Raw genomic sequence first — 16,158 nt, 5'->3', positions numbered from 1 at the left:
CTTCAGAATTAATTCTAATATGCCGATTTGCTGCCAAATAAACATTTAATATACCAATGTTGAAAACTGTTGTGCTGATTAATATTTTTGTGGAAACTATGATTTTTTTAATTCTTTTTTTTTATATAAATTAAAATTTAAATACACATTTTTAGTAACAAAGTAAAAGTCCTTACTGTCTATTTTGATCAATGTAATGCATCCTTGCTGAATAGAAGTATTAATATATATAAATATATATACTGTATATATACAGTATATTGTTAAGTAAACATGCAATTTATTCTCTTATAATGCCTCATATATAAAGGCTAATATGATATTAACCACAAAACAATATATATACTGTATGTATATATATATATATATATATACACACAAATATTCCCGCAGTGATATTTAGGTGTTGCGGTGATAGCTAAACATACAATGTTTTCCCTGTGAGACTGGGCTAATATAATTTTGGTAAATATTCTTTAGGGTATTTGTCTTTCCACTAATGTACAAATAATGTCTTCTCAATGTGCAATATTTCTGTGTGCATAACAGAATGTGGATTGCTTAGGGGTAAACAACAAAAGAAGGAAAAAACGTGGCTCTGAAAGAATTTGGCTAATTAGTTAGGTGAATTACTGGGGAACAACACAGAACAATAAGGAGACGGTCTTCTGTGGCATGACGGCTCTCGCTGGTGGCAGCGCGCTGGTTCATTATAGGTGGTATTAACAATATGAGGGCTTATCTGACAGATTGCTCATGTTGACTGGCCGGTTTTATGCCGCCTTACGAAAGCCGCAAAGCCCAGCTGTGTTCACCCCGCGCCTCTATCACTGGAGGTTCAGGCCCTGCATATGAAACCTGCACTGATAAGGAAAACACAAATAGTTTGCACATCAAACATGCTTCATGTTTATTATTTGAGAGCGCATACACAAAAACACACCGGATTCCTTTGAATTACAGCTTAATTAAGAATGTAATTAAATTCTCTGTTGGATTGTAGTTGCTGCTGTGGCAGACCTGATTTTCCCAGTTTCCTTCGATCCTACACACACACACACACTTTCTCTATACTTAGTCAAACGGAGACATAACATGGACTTCTGTTGTTGTATTATGTAGTTGTGTTGAATATTTGCAGTTTCTCCTGAGATTTGTCGTTACTTTGGATTTCCCTTTTCATCGTGCGCTAACTACTACAGCCTCACACTACACCTCAATGCTAGGAAACAATCCAGCATAAACCAGCATGAATTCAGTGCTGGTCTAACTGGTGGACCAGCATGCTGTCTTACGGGGTGAGTGTGAGTAGGCCAGTTCAGGACCAGCAAACCAGCAACCAGCGTCCCATGCTGAGGATCAGCAAACCAGCAACCAAAACCATATCTTGGTTTTGGGAACCAGCTTGCAAAACTTATGATGGATTATTCAACAGGGTAATATCATTTGAATATAAAGGACATCGAGGAAGGTTTTGTCAGACTTAGTTAACTACTTCTCAAATTATATTTATACATACAAACACATCTTAACATCAAAGGCTGAAAAAAATTAAAAAATAATAAAATAAAAATGACAAAAAAAATTAAAAATATATATATGACTGATTAATGATTTTTCGCTTCTTAAGCTTCACAATTTTTTTTTTTTATATATATATACAATTTTAATTATCACAGAAATTATTTTGTTAAAAGAAATGTCCATTATATATTTTTTTTGCATTGTTCCATTATGTTTATAACAATTAAGAACAAAAAATCAATGAATTAAAAAATGTCCAGACACTTTACTCAATGTGAATTTGAGGATCATGTGCTAAATTATCATGAAAATAATGTCATGATGCAGCAAAAAAAAAAAGAAGAAGAAAAAAAAAGTGTTTAAGCAAATTTTTATTTCTGTGACCTGGACATGTTTTTCATGAGATTTACCCTCAAATACGATGAGAATGGCTGAGATAATTAAAATCTAATTAAACAATTAATATTAATGTGATTAATGACCTTAAGCGTTAGAGGTTGTCTAGTGTGACGGGGCATTAAACTATTTCATGACCTTCCTCCGCTCCGTCAAGCTCAGCCGCTCAGTGTCTCACAGAAGACCACCTCCATGAAAGTGTCTAGAGTGCCTGTGATTCATTTGATCCTGCCCAGCTAGACCTGATAAATGACCTGGAAAAAGCTCTTGAACAGAACCATTACAGTGAACATCCCAGCACCCCCGGTAAAGGGTTTAAATCATATGCCTCTTCAAATGAATCTAAGCAGGCTAAGTGTTGTGGATGAACTGATGAAAGTAGAAGAAAAGCTTGAGCTCGTTCGGCTGAATCTGTATAAAAAAAATGCATCCCACCACATTGAGCCAAATTACAGAGTGCAGTGGGCTATATTTATGGGCCAAGAAGCAAAAAGGTATAACACCCACTGTAAACTGTATCTGTTATTAATTTTATTCTTTAGCTTCCTCTGCTGTTGAATTTGTTGGCAGCTCAGAAAACTTATGGTAAAAAGTCATGAAATTTGGCAGAGTTACAGGACAGGTTCTGAAAAATCTCAGGCCCAAATTTGGAGTCAACCTCTCAAACCCTCTAGCGCCACCTCCAGCTCACATTTGCAATTGCATTTTACCCGATGCAATTCTTACTAGATTTTATTTTGTTTAAAATTCAACTTAAACCTAAAACATCCCAAATTAGGAATTGAGACAGCACTACTTGCATTTTTATATACCTAACTATTAATTTAAGAAAATAACAAAACAGGAATAAATTAAATGTTAAAATATATTCAAAATGAAAACACCAATATTGCTGTTTTTTAATATTCAACTATTCAACTATTTTTGATACAATAGATACAGCCTTGGTAAGTATAGGATATATATATATCTAAAATCATACCTTTACTTTTTGAAATGTTTGAATGGAAAAAAGAAAGAAAAATAAACTGTGCCAGTAAAATTTGAACAAACTCTTAACCCTAAAGTATAATCAAAGCCAGGAACATAAATGCAAAAACAAAGACCATTTCACTCTACGATCTGAGAACTCAGAGTTTTAAAATTAACAGAGTTTTAAAATTCAACTTAAACCTAAAACATCCCAAATTAGAGTCAGATAGTACTTGCATTTTTATATACCTAACTATTAATTTAAGAAAATAACAAAACAAAATCAAATAAATCTGATTTAAAGAAATATTACAGGTTTAGTACGTCCAAACTTCATATGAATAGAAAACTAATAGAAAATAATATGAATAAAAATGAACAGAAAATAATAGCAAATATAACATATAGTTGTGAGGTTAGTTAGGTAACCGCGTTTGAGGCCCTATTCTGTTCCACATTTAAGAAAAGTGACTCAAACTGTGTTATAAGTAAACACTTTCCCCTGTAAAACATGGAGGATGCATTACTTATCTTCAGATCTTCAGGCACTACATTTAGCTGTATTTTAATGAGAAAACTTTCAAGAGGAAACAAACACTCAAACTCTCTCATAATTACGTGCATTAAATCAAATCCCTCTCTTCTTATTTTAATAACTCATGCAGGGATGAAAAACTATCCCTCGGGGCGAGGTGAAACAATGGCGGATCGGTTACAAAGGAGAAACGGGGGGGAGAAAGAGCTCAAAGACTAATTTCAGCTGTCAGGTTCAGGAGACGGGGAATATGGTGTCTGTGTGTTTGAGTTGACAGGGCAATGGTTGCTTTCCCTCGAGTACAGCTGCACCATCGCAACTTTCACAAGCCCTAGTCAGGCCGATTAATCACCTTGTCTCGGAGGACATGCCGTGTGTGTGTGTGTGTACAGCAATGTATAAGTGCTAAAAAGGAAAGAGAGCAAAAATAGATTATAGAAACCCTATTTTTCAATAACTTATAACTAGATTTGTGCATTTTCTGAAAAGGAAGTGATATTTCCCTGTGAAAAGTTGGTGTCATGCTGGTAGAGAGTACTAGGTGGTTGCTAGGGTGTTACTAGGTGGTTTAGCCTGGTTGTTTGGTGGTTGCTTATAATGGTCAGAGTCAAAAGAGCCCACCTAAAGCATGTGATACTCTGGTATATCAGCCTGATCTCATGGAAATGTGTCTCTATAGCACGATTTATACGCGAAAATGAGTTTTTAACGTGCATATGATACGCAGTTTTTGCATGCATATAAAACGCACTTTATTGCGTGTAATACACACCACTAATCCTAACCAAACGTATAATACACACGTACCCCACACCACTACTAAACCTACCCATCATATGCACGTAAAAAGTCATTTTCGCATATAAATTGCACAATAAACACAATGCTATAGAGACGCATTTAGTGTGACCGGGTTGGGTATATACGGATCCTTTTAATACATAATACTATTAATAATTCAATAATAATTCAGACTTTTATTTGGGAAGGATGCATTAAATAAAAAAAATTTAATTAATTAAACTCATCATGTTTCCTGCAAAAATGTTAACAAATTATCTTAAAATGATTTCAACACTGATAAAAAGAAATGTTTCTTGAGCAGCAAATCAGCATATTAGAATGATTTCTGAAGGATCATGTGACACTTAAACCTGGAGTAATGATTCTGAAAATTCAGCTTTGCATCACAGGAATAAATTAAATGTTAAAATATATTCAAAACGAAAACACCAATATTGCTGTTTTTAGTATTCAACTATGTTTGATACAATAGATACAGGCTTGGTAAGTATAGGAGATTTAATTTTTTTATTTTATAAAAAATGTATTTTATAATGTATCATTAAAAAAAAGAATACATTTACTTTTCGAAACATTTGAAATAAAAAAAAGAAAGAAAAATAAACTGTGCCAGTCAGAACAAACTCTTAACCCTAAAGTATAATCAAAGCGAGGAACATATATGCAAAAACCAAGACCATTTCACTCTGCGATCTGAGAACTCAGACGTAGGACTTCAAATAGAGGCTGGATTTTGATCAGGTCTTTCCGATTAATAAGTCCAGCCTTATTTGACTTTCTTTCAACTTGACACTTGTGCAGCTGGAGAGCAAGTGACTTTCCGATGCGTAGGATTCAGCTTTGAAGAAAGAGCTGCACATCAATATTGCATGCATGATTGAGAAAATAAATGATTAGATCAATGACGAGCCAGTCACTCGATCATTAAGATATTCACATAACGTTTTAGAAAGTTTATGGACAGATCCAGTTCTTTGTCCCCACATCAACCTTCGACTTCATTTCAACCCTAGCTGTTTATTTCAGTCTGAACTTGGGCTGGTGGGCACAGAGACGTAAGAGTAAACCATTCCACAGCCTATTAATATGACGCATAATAACACGGCTGGACTGCAGGAATACTCCATTAGAAATTATATTAGTATTTCGCTTCCACATGCCTGATCTGAGCAGCGTTCACTTCCATAGAGTCTATAGTTTGGGATTCCTGCCTGAACTGCAGTGGAATTTAGAGATTGTTACATTCAAATGCAATACATTACTGAAGTTAACTGGACACAACACAACAGATTACATTTATATTTAACCATTTTGCAAGTGCTTTTATCCCAAGGGACTTCAAATTAAGAATATAACAAGCATAAGTGATTGATCGAAGGTCAAAACCAGTAGAGCTGCAAACTAAATTTCAACAGCAAGTGCAACAGCAAGTAAAAATCACATTCATTTTCTCCTCAGAGATGGTATATTAAAGGGTTAGTTCACCCAAAAATGAAAATTCTGTCAGTAATTACTCCCCCTCATGTTGTTCCAACCCCGTAAGACCTTCGTTCATCTTCGAAACACAAATTAAGATATTTTTGATGAAATCTGAGAGCTGGCTCACTCCTCCATAGGCTTCTAAAGACGTTATAACTTGCTGGCCCAGAAAATGCATTAAAGACATCGTTAATATAGTCCAAGTGACATCAGTGGCTCAATCTTAAGTTTATAAAGCGACGAGAATACTTTATGTGCGCAAAAAACAAACAAAAATAACGACTTTATTCCACTATTCATTTCCTTCTCTCTGGGCCTCGAGTTTTTTCACGTAGTGTTTTAGCGCAGCGCTTCTGTGTTGTACGTCACCACGTAGGCTCACTATTGGCCGACGCTGGTCATGTGTGTGATGCGTGTGATGTGCAACACAGAAGCGCTGCGCTAAAACACTACGTGAAAAAACTCGAGGCCCAGAGAGAAGGAAATGAATAGTGGAATAAAGTCGTTATTTTTGTTTGTTTTTGCGCACAAAAAGTATTCTCGTCGCTTTATAAAATTAAGATTGAGCCACTGTAGTCACTTGGACTATATTAACAATGTCTTTAATGCATTTTCTGGGCCAGCAAGTTATAATGTCTTAGAAGCCTATGGAGGAGTGAGTCAGCTCTCAGATTTCATCAAAAATATCTTAATTTGCGTTCCGAAGATGAACGAAGGTCTTATGCGGTTGGAACAACATGAGGGTGAGTAATTACTGACAGAATTTTCATTTTTGGGTGAACTAACCCTTTAAGAGATGGTATAGCCTATGCTTCTGTGTGATTTTAAATTTTAAATTAATGTTCTTTATCATATTTCCAATATAGATCTCAACCAGGATATATAGCCGGGTTCGTCACTTATTGGGGTCCCCTGGAAACATCTCCGTTGTGATCTGTGCTACTTACAGCGCGTTTCTGTATTTGGTTGTGTTGTGAGTATTTGAGGCACACATGTGTTGTGAAACTGATGAAGATGTTTTCTTAATTTGCGGGTGTTTTTCTCTCTGCATGTGTTACTTCAGTTGCAGCGCGTTGAGCTCTCTCGGCCACCGTACTATACCAATAATCTAATATAATTTCTGTATGAATGTACGATTTAGTCACTGACATTTCCAGCAGAAGAAAAAAAGACTGCCATGAAAAAAGTTTGCGACTGACAGTGAACAGAAGAAGAGGAACAATTTTCGGTGTGTCTGAGTGAGATGCAGAGAGCCCTGACACCCAGCTGAGACCTGATGATGGGTTTCAGCCAACACACTGAATGCACCTGAGGACAGATGCTATACTAAAAGGTTTTCTATTGCGACTCTGCCAAAAGTTTGAGGCAGCCAACAGGATGTCTTTATTTAGGATCTTTGCCTGGGGAATCCATGAGCTCAGACAACCCGCAAAGCCACAACACAGCTGCGACGAACCTTTGATTCCTCCAGCACTGTGTGTGTGTGTGTGTGTGTGTGTGTGTGTGTGTGTGTGTGTGTGTGTGTGTGTGTGTGTGTGTGTGTGTGTGTGTGTGTGTGTGTGTGTGTGTGTGTGTGTGTGTGTGTGTGTGTGTGTGTGTGTGTGTGTGTGTGTGTGTGTGTGTGTGTGTGTGTGTGTGTGTGTGTGTGTGTGTGTGTGTTTGAGAGAGAGAGAGAGAGAGAGAGAGAGAGAGAGAGAGAGAGAGAGTCTTTAACCTCATTTCAAAGGATTCCACGAGCCTCGGTTATTGTTGGATTTTATCACATATTTGAAGGAGGCAGAAGCTACAACAGCATTGTCAAACGTTAAAATGACTTGAACTTAACGTGCTAACTGCTAACAATGCACTGCAAGCATGCTAACATATGATACAACACATCAAAAGTATAACGTTATTTGCAAATAATGCAAATAGCTCCTTTGTTTGAAAATAAATTGATACTTTTATTCAGTAGAATGCATTGATAAATTGATCAAAAGTGACGGTAAATGTTTGATTTATATATATATATATATAAAATAAATGCTGTTGTTTTGAACTTCCTATTCAATTTTTTTTTCTCCAAAATATTAGGCAGCACATCTGTTTTCAACATTGATAATAATAAGAAATGAGCAGAAAATCTTGAGCAGAAAATCAGCATATTATAAAGATTTCTGAAGGATCGTGTGACACTGAAGACTGGAGTAATGATGCTGAAAATTCAGCTTTATATCACAGGAATAAATTACATTTTCTAATATTTTACCAAAAAAAAAAACATGTATTTTAAATTATAATAATATTTCACAATATTACAGTTTTTACTGTATGTTTGATCAAATAAATGCAGCCTTAAGAGACTTCAAAACATTACAAAAATCGTATAAAGATCCCAAACTTTTGAACAGTAGAGTATTGTATCTCGGATTATCATTATTAGCCATTCTCTAAAAAAAAAAGCAAGACAAAGTATGACAGGCTCTTAGAAAACTTTTAATTGATGACTTGAGCCTAATAATTATCTGTGGAACACAACCAGAACCAATGATCTCTCACCGTCATCGCCTGCTTATCAAATTAAAATGACCGACGTCTGCTTTTGTCTTGCTTTATTGTTCTCAGCTAAGACGCTGTAGCTTTAAATTATAGTCACGCTCATCTTGAATTAGAGTGCGATATTTACTGCTGGAACGAGTGATGGATCGGTGGAGATATACACCAGCCCTCCGCTGAGAACATAAAGCTCAGACGTAATGTCTCACGGTTTTCAAGAAACACAGAGCCAAGGTCAGGGTAACAGCAACCCTGTCCACCTCACCCACATGACAGATCAAACCAAGACCATAAAGGTTGAAAAACACTCCGAATTTTCTTTTAGCAAATTACCAAACCGTGCAACTGGGACAAGCAATATTGTTTACGCTCACCTTGGCATATTTTTCTCTCATGATTTGGACAAATGCTCATGAATTAATGATGCTTTGAGCATCACTGAGTGAGTAATAGTAGAGCTGAGTGAGTTGATTCCTAACAAACCCTCAAATCTAAGTATTTAAATGACTTTGCAGCTCTAAAACTTTGCATCTGTTGTCTGGTTTTAGAGGTGTTTGGCCACTTTCAGTTTGTCTGGCTGACATACCAGCTTAAACCACCTAAGACCAGCAAACCAAAGACCAGAGCAGAATATCACACGCTGCGTCCAAAATCACATACTGTCTGAGGAGGTACTACATTTGAATTTGAACTTACTTTGCGACCGTTAAAAATGTATGTTCTATATAGTATGAAAATGGGTAGTATGAATAAAATTTGGACGTTCTACATCCCCCATGTTGTTACTGTCACGTGACCTACCAGCGTCAGTCGCTTTGCTTCACTTCCATTCATAAATCCTACCCCGTGTCCTCATGGAATAGTAAAGTGTCCACTGATTGTGCACCTCCGGATCTCAATGGAAAGTAATGGATCATCCAGGGACGTTTTGCACACTGTTTTTCAAATATGTATTCAGACATACTACTCTTTTCCAGTACTGTTTTTTGCATACAGTAGGGAAGTATTCAATTTCTGAAGCAGCGAGAGAGAGAGAGAGAGAGAGAGAGAGAGAGAGAGAGAGAGAGAGAGAGAGAGAGAGAGAGAGAGAGAGCCACCAGCAACAATTTTGAAGTGGTCTAGTGAGTGATTATATGAGAACCACCCAAAACACCCTAGCAATGCCATAGCAACACAGTATCAACCACTCTGAAAATCTTAAGCCCAGTTCACACCACTAGCAACACACAGCGACAGAGCGTCATCATCCCATTCATTTTAAATGGAGGGCTGATGACTTGCGGTGACATGAGCGACAGTGGCCGTTGGTGATAGAATGTAGGCGTGTCAAGTGACGCAAGTCATGAGAAAAAAGTTACGAAATTTGAACTTTAGTAACAGCATACAGTATGTAATCAGTCCTACTCAACCTGCTCCGAACGGGATTCGAACCGGCGTCTCCGGCATAAGAGGCGGACGTGCTAACAAGGACCCTAAAGACAGCAGTCTCTAGCGTCAGTCACTAGCACGCCTCTTGAGAACAGGGGAGTGAGGTTTACATGCACAGCTCTTACTGTCTGGCCTCCATTACACTCACCCCCTAAACCTCACTTCCACTCGGATCACGGCACCAAATGCAACGGTCTTACTCAACCTGCTCTGAGTGGGATTCGAACCGGCGTCTCCGGCATAAGAGGCGGACGTGCTAACAAGGACCCTAAAGACAGCAGTCTCTAGCGTCAGTCACTAGCACGCCTCTTGAGAACAGGGGAGTGAGGTTTACATGCACAGCTCTTACTGTCTGGCCTCCATTACACTCACCCCCTAAACCTCACTTCCACCCGGGTCACGGCACCAAATGCACTGTCCTACTCAACTTGCTCCGAGCGGGATTCAAACCGGCATCTCCGGCATGGGAGGTGGGCACGCTAACAAGGACGCTAAAGACAGCCCCGAGTGTCAGTCGCTAGTGCGCCTCTTGAGATCAGGGGAGTGAAGTTTACACGCACAGCTCTTACTATCTTGCCTCCATTACACTCACCCCCTAAACCTCAATTCCAATCGGGTCACGGGTCCTACTCGACCCGCTCCGAGTGGGATTCGAACCGTTGTCTGCGGCGTGTGAGGCGAGCGCTCTAACAGGGACAATTAAAAAACAGTTTCTAGCGTCAGTCACTAAAGTCTTGAGACCATGGGAGTGAGGTTTACCTGCACAGCTCTTACTAGCTTGCCTCCATTACACATAGAAATGTCCTGACTTAAAAGATGTGAATGATGATATTACTTTGTTTTAAGCAACCAGACACAAATTTCTTTCTTTTTTTCTTTTTTTTAACAGACAAAAAACTAAAACAAAAAACAAAAATAAACACGAATCTAGGAATCACACACATATACACAAAAAAATGACAGGAGTCATTTATAATGTCCCCAAAAAAATCTGTTTCAAATAAATTCTGTTCTTTTGAACTTTCTAGAGAATCCTGAAAATGTTAAGCATTGCAACTGTTTTCAACATTGATAATAAGAAATATTTCTTGAGCAGCAAATCAGCATATTAGAATGAACAATTTTCATCATGCATCGCAGTAGAATGTTAACACAAGCAAACTATAAGTCTTCTAAGTAATTCCTTTGAAAAAAAAACGCAGTTATTATTGCACAGGCACGAGGCATCACACCGCTGGTGCGATGGGACACATTTTATCTATGTTTAGAGATTCCCAAGAGTCTTTCTAATGCCTGATGCTCAAAAAGACAATGATGAACCTGGTTATTGGGCTTAAACACCTGTATAAACCAACAATCGTGCGCTCGCAGCTAAAGCTCAATAAGAAATGCAGGGCTGCATCACACACAGGATGAGGAGAAGACTAGCATTCCAGCTGACTGTGAGGGGCACGGAGCCAGAAGATGGGGGAGCGGATAGGGAGGGTGAAAGCAAGCCTGAAAGACTTGTAGAGAGAGAGAAGAGGAGGAGGGGGGTTTTGGCAGGCCTATTGGTATAGGCCCGCAGGCATTTGTTTTCTGAGAGGAATTACAAGTGGAAGAGAAACAAACCCTACAGCCACTGAAAAGAAAATCCTCTCAGCTTTTTTTGCCTTTCTGCCATTCTTAAAAAAAAGGGGGGAGTCTGTGGATTACAACAGGCTTTATTGGTTTACTTCGTACTGAGAATCGGGAAATTGAAGATGTCATTCCCTCTTAAGAGCTAGGGACAATAAGAGGATGCTGAAAAAGAAGTCAACCATTTGCTTTTGTGAAGAGTCTGAGCTCGGCATGAGCTCAATTGAATAGAGAAAGAGGTTTTCTCACTGTTTTGCACACATGGGTCAAGGGCCAAAACGGCACCACAGTCAAATACTGATGAAAAGATAAACATATAATCTAACAGCAGATACAGCAAACAGTTCAAGTTCAATCTTCTTGTTCATGAAAGAAACACTTTAAAAGTATATGAGGCAAGAAACATTCCAAAGCACTTTGTTTTGAAGGTGTGGCCACAAGACTTTAATACACTACCGTTCAAAATAAATGAATACTTTCATTCAGCAAGGATGCATTCAATTAATCAAAAGTGACAGACATTTAGAAGATTTCAAAAGATTTCTGTTTCAAATAAAAGAATCTCTTTCATCAAAGAATCCTGAGAAAAATGTATCAAGGTTTCCACAAAAATATGAAGCATCACAACTGTTTTCAACATTGATAATAATAAGAAATGTTTCTTGAGCAGCAAATCAGCATATTAGAGTGATTTCTGAAGGATCATGTGACACTGAAGACTGGAGTAAAATTCAGCTTTGATCACAGGGAATAAATTACATTTTAAAATATATTCAAATACATTTAAACAACACTGTACTTTTGGTATAATAAATGCAGCCTTGGTGAGCAGAAGAGACTTCTTTTAAAAACATGAAAAATCTTACCGATCCCAAACTTTTGAAGGGCAGTGTATATAACTTTTGAATGGTACAGTAGTGTTAACTCTCCAGAACGTCTTGCCCCACTGATATCCGTTGTAAGGACATTATTGTACAGTACTAGCCATTTTTGCAAACTGAGGAACATGTCGAAACTATTGGCTGTGGTAACAGAGCTTAACTTCTGCTGCATTCAGCCTATTCTCCCAAACATCTCCATTCTACACTTCATTCTGATAGACCACTTTAGACATTCTACCAACTATAAGTCCTGTAGCTTTGCAACTTCATGTCAACTAACTCTCATTAGAGTATTAGTAGACTGTTAGGTAAAGGTTAAGTTTAGGGTCAGTAGAATAAGTTGGTAGTCATGTACTGTAGTTGCAAAGTTACTTATAGTCAGTAGGTCTGTTGGTGAGCATCAAAATAAAGTGTTAGCAGATATTCTATTAAGAAGACAGTCTATTAATACGCTAATGACTGGTAGTTGACGTAGTAAAATTACTTATAGTTAGTACATTGTCTAAAGTGGACTATCGAAATAAAGTACTACCTCATCTCCTTTTGTGTTCCACCAGTCACATGGAATTTGAACAATAGAAGTATTAGTAAACTGGGTGAATTGTGGGTGAACTATGCAGATGTCCCTACATTAAGAGTAGCCGTATATAAACATCTTGATACCAATGATCAAAAGACCAGATGTGTGAATAATTACTGTGAAGAAAATGCTTATAAATACAGTGAATGTAAGCTGTTGAATTATGCAACCTGATGCTATTCAATAAGAGGCTGCTATAAACAATCATTGCCTTTATATTGTACTATTCCACCAAGCAAGACATTTTTTTTTTCCTGTTCATAAGAAAGTTCACATCTAGACATCAGAGCAGTGACAACATTAATTAACAGGAAATATTCTCCCTCCCTCAGCTCGCATGAACTCTCCAACCAAACTTAATTTGGCTTGAAGATGATTAATAATTTGATCATATTCTCAGGTCTACCAGCAGTAATTTTCTATCAAACTTAAATGTCAGATGGAAGCCTGGGTCAAATACGGTGCCATATGGTTCTCGACAGAGGTGTGAGCGGATGCATAATGAGAAGCATTTAAAGGACACGTTTTTAAAACGATTTACCACAAAAACCAGGCCTGCGAAACAATTAAAAATTGATGTTGAACAAATTTGCATGCACAATTTTTTTTTTAAATGAGCCCAAGCCACATTCCAGAGTGTTTCATAAAAAAGGATTTGCTACAGTCAGCATAGCTCAAATTGTTTAGAAAAACACTTAAATTAGCTTATAAATATTCAATGGCCTGATATTTTGCAGGTGCAGTAACCTTGAGCAGAAGAAACCAATGGACCCGTACCATCTAACATCATTTCCATTAGTGCATTATCCCATTATCTAGCAGTTAGTAGATTCGCTCCAAAAAAGTAAAAAAAAAAAAATAAAAAAAAAACAGCATTCAACGAAGTAATTTTAATAAATTCAACTGATCCAGACTTCATAATTAATTAGATTTCTGAATAATGACTTGTGAAAATATATAAATTATCAAAATAATATATAAATAATACAATTATTTTTAAAATCTATAATAATGATGATAAGGATGATAATGTGTAATGTGGGATTTTTAAAGCTGAATTATTTCAGGGAGAAATGGAAATATCGATGTATGCATCATGAGTTAATTCTGGTTCCGAGCGCTTCCGCAGTTATTACACATCATGGAAAAAGATGCGTAAAAACGCACGGCTCCGCGCTTCAGCTGCCCTGCCGTTAATCGGTTGACTGCCACCATCGTGTGGAGAGAGGATGAAGTAACTTAACTGCTCGTTTACACTTCAAAAATCAAGAATCAGCCAAGAAACAAGATAATTTAAAAATAGACGGAATGAAACATATCCGTATTCAAGCACGTAACAGTGTGTGCGCAAGTAACAGTGTGCGCAAACACGCAATGGCGGTGCAAATAGTGATTTCTCATCACCAGTGGATTTCTGATGTCAGTCTTCCATACATCTCTGACGAATGCTTTGACATCTTTTGATTGATAAGGATCCTTAAGCACAAATATAAATGAAGCTGCGGCAGTATCACGAATTGCTCTCGGTTGTAATGTGGACACTTGGAGTTTGGCACAGAAGTATTTGTGCTGCCCAAGTCGGAATAAACGATCGCTGGGAGTTTACGGGTTGAAAAATGTTGAATGCACTGACACGTGTCCATATATAAAATAGAAAATGCTATACCAGAACACAAAGCTATCCAATAAGACAGATATGAAGGATGGATAAGCACTTTTACGCACGGGAGTTGGACGCTCACCTGACTGCGAGGTGCACAGGGGAACAATCACAGCAGTGAGGATGAGGACGATGTTGATTTCAGATCGCATTTTGATCATATGAAGAGGCTGCATATCCATTTCTTCACATGTCCACTCCAATGTCCCGTTGGCGAGCTGTCAATTGTCTTTCAGCCTGTGCGTCTTTGCGCAGCTGTTCACATAGAGCGCATGATCTGGAGTTGAGCCTTGTTTTAAGTCTGCAAGTAAAACTGGATCAGTTCATTAAATGACAAGAGGTGAACGTGAGTTATTCCTGGTCTAAATGTGACTGCGTTTGGACTGTCAGCACTCTACGCTGAATTCCGGACCGAGTTACTGTCTCCGTGCTCGGGCGCGCGCCTTGAGCGCTTGAACACCGCCCTCCTAAGCACTGATTGGACAGAAGTGTGAATTAATTAAGGTGAGGCACGCCCCCAAACACAAACCTGTTTTGTGTGTGGGTTTTAGTTTTTACTACAGTGTTCGAAGTCGTAGTTTTAGCGGAATGAACATTTAATTCCACGTACACATCCCCAAGACTCGTATCTGCAATAAGTTCAAATATTTGTAATTAATGTCTAATTTTCCATATCTCAATACTTTATAGACTTGGTACCATGGTAATACAGCGTTTCTTGGCCATGTACGAGAACGACTTGGTATTCCATGAAGTATCATGTATCATGGTATACAGATTAGTGGCATTCATTACATACTTTAGCACATGATTATTTCTTAACAGTACAGTACTTTGTAAGGGTTAGGGTTAATTTATTTATTTTTTTGCCATTTTTATTTGAATATGTGTGTGGCCAAGTGCCTTTATACACATGTGCAAGCACTTTTTTTTTTTTTTTTTGAGACAATAGCGCCATCTGGTGCAAAGATGAAGACAAACACACTTTGTTTGGTACAGCATTCTACTCATACTAATTCCGTTGTAGGGTGAATTCTGGATTGCAATATACTTTTTTAATCACCCTATATAGTATACATATCGTGCATAGTAAGATAATTGTTGTATGCATAGGCAATTCATTTGCAAAAATGTGCAGTATACAACAGAGACCGCTGCAGTGGACACAGTACTGCAATTTGATTGCAATTTCCAGTGTAACTGGTGAACCAGACTAAATACATTTTCTTTCTTTTTTTGTCAAATCTCGCTATTTGATCTGACTGCAAAGAGTTAAAACATTTTTACATAAAATTGGACTAAAATAATGCAGTAGGCAGTACATAGCCCTAGTAAGCTGCCTATTTTTGGCATCATAGGCAAATTTGCATTATATAATGCCTAAGAATGTATCTAGGTGAAGCTCACTATGTTTTGAGCCAAAACCAATGTTAACAGACAAGCGGCATTTTATTTTCCAATCATAGCTCTAGTGTGCCAAGTACCTAGACAGCAGTTTTGGGCAATAAAGGCAAATGCACATTATATAATGCCTGAAAATGCCATCTAGTTAGGCAGCTCACTAGATTTTAGGGCAAAGCTAGTGATAATCTATACACAGAGCTCTTAAGAGAACAAATTATGATAGCAAACTGTTGAAGTTTACACACAAATTACTACAATTCTTTACTTAGTGGTAGAATTCCTCTTTAATATACTTTACAAATGGATATACACCCCTGAAGAGAAAAAAAAAAATCAAATTAAA

At 37.5% G+C, this 16,158-nt stretch overlaps 1 protein-coding gene across 2 annotated transcripts in view; it reads right to left on the bottom strand.

Moving 5' to 3' along the window:
• erbb4a (erb-b2 receptor tyrosine kinase 4a) overlaps positions 1 to 15,247 on the bottom strand; it is a 183,530-nt gene extending 168,283 nt beyond the window's left edge. The window contains exon 1 of one of the 2 annotated variants that reach the window (XM_082163753.1): positions 14,494 to 15,247. In XM_082163753.1, coding sequence (XP_082019879.1) covers positions 14,494 to 14,593 — 100 coding nt within the window. In that variant the 5' untranslated portion in view covers positions 14,594 to 15,247. The remainder of the gene's footprint in view (positions 1 to 14,493) is intronic. The other variant, XM_082163754.1, reaches the window with a different exon arrangement.
• Between the last annotated feature and the right edge of the window lie 911 nt (positions 15,248 to 16,158).

The sequence above is a fragment of the Leuciscus leuciscus genome (assembly GCF_965113295.1).
Source record: "Leuciscus leuciscus genome assembly, chromosome: 3".
Lineage (NCBI taxonomy): Eukaryota > Metazoa > Chordata > Actinopteri > Cypriniformes > Leuciscidae > Leuciscus > Leuciscus leuciscus.
The sequence above is the reverse complement of the archived record's forward strand: the minus strand, read 5'-3'. Positions and strand labels throughout refer to the sequence as shown.